Consider the following 4,867-nt stretch of genomic DNA (forward strand, 5'->3'; position numbering starts at 1 on the left):
GAGAGAGAGAGAGTGAGTGAGTGTAAGCAGTTACATACTGTAATACCCTGAAAATTAAATATTAGTTTCTAATTTTATTTGGGAACTTTTGACTTAGAAGTTAGTGTGTTTTTGAGGTTCGAAGGAATGGTGGAAGTATTCAGACGCATAAATTACCCAAAACGGTTCTTTTTTCTTTAAGGGTCATAGAGTTTATTTTTTATTCGTTGGGTTTCTCGAGAAACTTCATTCATGAAAGTTGTAGAGTGCGACGATACGAGTCCGTAGACACATGACATGCGTAAAACGGATGTCGTACAGAAAAGTTATGGTCAGCGAAAGTTCCTACCTTTTTGGAAGTTATCTATAAATAGAAAAAAAGGAAAAAGTTTCCAATTTGAAAATCGCGAATCTCTCTTCTCCTCCGAACCTTCTTTAGTTTTTCAGCCATATCTTAGCCATCCGAGCTCGGTTTTGGGCAAATAGGTACCGTTGGAAAACTCTCTTGATTCTCTACAAGTGTGTGGTGGTTTGGTAGCAAGATTCGAGCAGCTGGAGGTGTAGCAAGGCTAAGAAGAAGCGGTGGAGTCGTTTTGGGTTCTTCGTCGGAACAGTTAATTCCGGTCACCTTCGGCGACAACTCTTGGGGGCTTTTAAAGCTTGTGAGACGTGGACCTATCCCTCCAAACCTCTTGAACCGACTTGAAGTGTGCAGGGTGAATTAAGGATTTGAAATTCTAGGGTTTCAATCACCCATTTTACTTGAGAGGTAAATTCCACCTTATATAGTTAAAATTGGACTTTGTGATAGTTGAGACTATTATTGAAATTGTTGAGATGAATCTTTTTATAAATTTCATGACCTAATTCGAGGGGCAGCCGGTGGCGTTTGGAAGCAAATTGAGATTTTAATAGTTCTCCATTAGGTGCTTGATTTAATGTGTGATGCATTATCGTGTGTGGTGAGAAGACGCAGTGGGATTGGAGGTGAGTAAATCCTCACTTGGTTCATAATGTTCTAAGGCAATGGGAATGGCCTCAGGAACCTGTTGAGAAGAGCCTTTAACCAGCAAAGCTTGCTTTGCCAGAGCTAATGCGTAGAAGATAATTGAAGTGTGAGCTCCAGAAATAAATACATGTAATCATCATTAAGAATAAAAAGGGTAATGGAAGACTATAAAGGGGTTACAAAACATATGATAATAAACTCAGAATAAAATAAAGCTATTTGGTTCTACATAAACATACACATCCATATAAAGTCAAAACTAAGACTAACCAAGTATTGAAAGATTTCATTTCTAGCAACAAAGTCAGTCTCACAGTTGAGTTCAATTATGGCAGCGGTGCTCTCGTTCTGAGCCAATGAAAGCAAACCCTCAGAAGCCATTTTGATGACTTTTTTGATGCCAAAACCTTCCCTCTTCTCCTCAATTCCTTGAGTGCATCCTCTGCATTACACAAAAGAGAACCCAATCTTGTTTACAATGCAAAATGCAAAGATGTAATTCATGTCAGCATCATTAGAAAAGGGCAAGGGATACCAATTTCCCAATTGCAATCAATGAGAGCAGCCTTGATCAGAAGACTGCTTCTCTGCCTTAGTTACTTTATAAGACTCATTTGATCAGAAGATGACTAGGAGCCCAAGCTCAACCTCCTGATGAGAAAGAGAGCAGACCCACATTGTGCATTGGCAAGTCTCAAAGGATTGGAGGCTTGGGTCTCTGTGAACTGAGTAATGACAGCTCTTTTGTTTGAAACACGGGTAGAAAAGCCTCGGCCATTACATATAAATGAGTATCTATAACTACACAGAATTGCACCAAGGGAACGCTTTGCACCTCCACGAAAAGCCATGTTTCTTCTACAATCCAATATATGATCTTGAATCAGACCAAGAGACTCAATGCATCCATATGAACAAAGAAACTCATTTATACCAAGAGGAATGGCAGACATGCTTTATAATTGATATCAAAAATGAGTGAGACCGATTTCAACCAAAACCCAACAATCAACAAAAGGTAAGGTAGACAAAGGTATGCAACAATAGAGCTATAGATAATAAAAATATAAAATAGGATAAAACAAACCCAGATGGGTGGACCCAGAAAGAAGAATAAGTTCAGAGACCACAAAAGGAACAATTTGAAATTACCTTCACTCCAGAAGCTCTGTTTTTATGGATGCGAGTGTGTGCAGCTTCGATGTTCAGGGTTTATGGTTTTGTGTTTTTCTTTGGTCACCAATGGGGTTTCTGCCTTCAGGGGAGTGGTTCTAATTGAGAATTTGTTTTTTTTTTTTTGGATGTGGGGGACTTATGATATATATGAGTAGACCATTTTTACAAATTTTCATTCAAATTGAAAATGGTTAAAGCATTCATAAATGTAATTTACCAATTATAAACTTGAACGGCTACTGTTTGACAGATTTGGATCGTCCATTAATTTGATTTAGTTCGATTATTTAACGATCATCGATTTGGCTGAAAATTTGTATAAGTGATCTCCTTATATAGACTTAAAAACTAAATGGTTGAGATGAAAAAATGTGATAAAAAAGTGGGTGCAATAAACGATTTAATGAGAAAATCTTTAAATAGTCCTCAACTTAGTGGTCCTCATTAGAACCACTCCCTCTGCCTTCTTACGACTTTTTGTGTTGATTGCCCCATCAAACGAATGCTCCAATATTGCTTTTTAATCGCATAAAATAAACTTTGGACAAAAAAAATCAAATATTGAGAAATCATGATTTGTTCTCTTTGCAAGTCAAAAATCATCGGTAAAATGAGTTTACTCCAGCAGAAGTCAGAAATCATCATCCTTAATCGAAAGAAAAAGTCAGAAATCATGAGATTAACTCATGGTGGTTATTTTATATTCTTAACGAAGAGAGAGGCTTGTAAATTAATATTAGGGAGCTTCTATTCATATCTTTAAAAGTGTTACTTGGACCTCTTAACATTTTTGTAACTTTAAAAATCCAGTTTTGCCCTTGATTTATAGAATGTAAATATAAAAAAATCTTGACTTATATATTTGGAGCGATTCTTTCATGTTTGTTGAGTAAAGATATTGATGCTTTTCAAATTTGTCAAAAGAATATTCACGAGTAACATAAGTTTTGGACGAAGGTATGAGATAGAGTTAGGAAAATATACAAGCATACAATAACAGTGCTTAGGATTGGAAGTATATATTGCAGCATTCTACAATTGTTTTTTTTTTTATTAAATAAAATTTCATTCAATAAACTGTAATTACAAAGCAATCACAGTATCCAACAAAGGATTACAACTACGAGCGATTAACTCTAGCCTAAAACTACTTGCCCTCACTCCGAAGATGAGAGATTGACATGTCAATGGATCCAATAAATGTCGAATTGGGCAACTGTTCGAGTTAACTTGACCAATATAGGTAGTAATTACTGGGACAGGATCTGACCATAATGAAGAATCATTAGGCGGGCCATCCCAGGATCTCCCAGTACGTTCAACACAGGCTGATACTATGCACAGCCAAAGGCCGACAAAAGTCTGGGTTCTTGTACAAACTCGAAAGAGTAAGGACTTATTTGAGATCTGAGAAGCAAATCCAAAAATTAAACTACACAAAAAAATGATTGCAATAAAATAAAAACTATCCAACTAAAATGTTCGACCCAACCCCTATTCTTCCCAGCAAACCTTCGACGTCGTCGACCATTCCTCCTGCCGCCGAGACAAACCCACGTGGCTTGCATCTTGAGGCCGCTGCCAAGCAAGGTGTCTCCACTGTGCTGCATATCTAGATAACAAACGGGTTCGGAACCCAATTCAAAGATGAACCGCGTCGGAAATATCTCTGCCATGGGATCCAAGATCCACCCAAAAACCAGATTCAACTGCCCGTGGTGATGCTCGTCGCCGGTGCCCGGATGACCCACTCTGACATAGATCCTTGCCCACTTTAGAATTGGATCGTAGAAGAACATATTGAGGAGAAACGTTCCACCCCAAAACCATCATACTTGGACATCGCCTCTGTCTTGGAACCATGTCACCCATTCGGTCTTCAATCCCCTCCTAGACCGAAACGCGGCAGTGGGATGCCATCGACGTTCGGCCTGAAGAGGCGCACAACAAGCTTTTAGTTCTTTCCCCGCACGTGAGGCGCGTTAAACCCTAGCAGCGAGCTCTGCAATATTCTACCATTGTTAAATACTTAAAACTAATCAAATTGAAGGGACTCCTCTAAAGAATATGAATTACGAGAACCAGAAGTTACATGGTACTCAAGTCAGTCTTACTTTAATTAGTTTTTTTTTTTAATTTTTTTTTAAGAATCGAGTCAATAATCGACGACTTTCATGCTTAAACTATTATGATCAACTTTATGTCAAAATTTGTGTTAAATTTGATGTCTCTTTAACCGGACCCTAGTTATATATCAACTTTAATTATATTTTTAACATGTATGACCATTTTGGTTACTATATTCACTCAAAACACATTTTATTTACAACTTAACAAACACTCAAAATGATTTTTGATTCTCATAACACTTTTAAAAATAGTTTATCAAACACTTTAACTGATTTCTCTCATAACAATATCAAAAATGATTCTTCTCACAACAATGCACAGCTGTTCCAAATTGGGCCTAAACGTCTTTGTTGATGCGATCTATGGGATGCACATACACTAGTATGTTGCTTAATATAATAAGTCAATAGTTAGTACAGATCACTACAGTAAAAAACAATTCATTTCCTTTTCTTGTGAGTTAAAAAGGTGAATCGTATTAACCCTCCTCTGTGGAGCCTCGCCCTCATCGAATTCCCAACAAAACCCAAAACAGGGCTTTTGCTCTTGGCTTAAGCCTTATCCCCTCTTCAC

At 37.5% G+C, this 4,867-nt stretch overlaps 1 protein-coding gene across 1 annotated transcript in view; it reads left to right on the forward strand.

Annotated features, from left to right (window-relative positions):
- Positions 1–3,642: 3,642 nt before the first annotated feature.
- LOC101314762 (protein TOC75-3, chloroplastic-like) overlaps positions 3,643–4,867 on the forward strand; it is a 6,114-nt gene continuing 4,889 nt past the window's right edge. Inside the window, exon 1 of the mRNA XM_004301464.1 lies at positions 3,643–3,754. Within this exon, the coding sequence (XP_004301512.1) occupies positions 3,643–3,754 (112 nt within the window). The remainder of the gene's footprint in view (positions 3,755–4,867) is intronic.

The sequence above is a fragment of the Fragaria vesca genome, linkage group LG5, assembly GCF_000184155.1.
Source record: "Fragaria vesca subsp. vesca linkage group LG5, FraVesHawaii_1.0, whole genome shotgun sequence".
Lineage (NCBI taxonomy): Eukaryota > Viridiplantae > Streptophyta > Magnoliopsida > Rosales > Rosaceae > Fragaria > Fragaria vesca.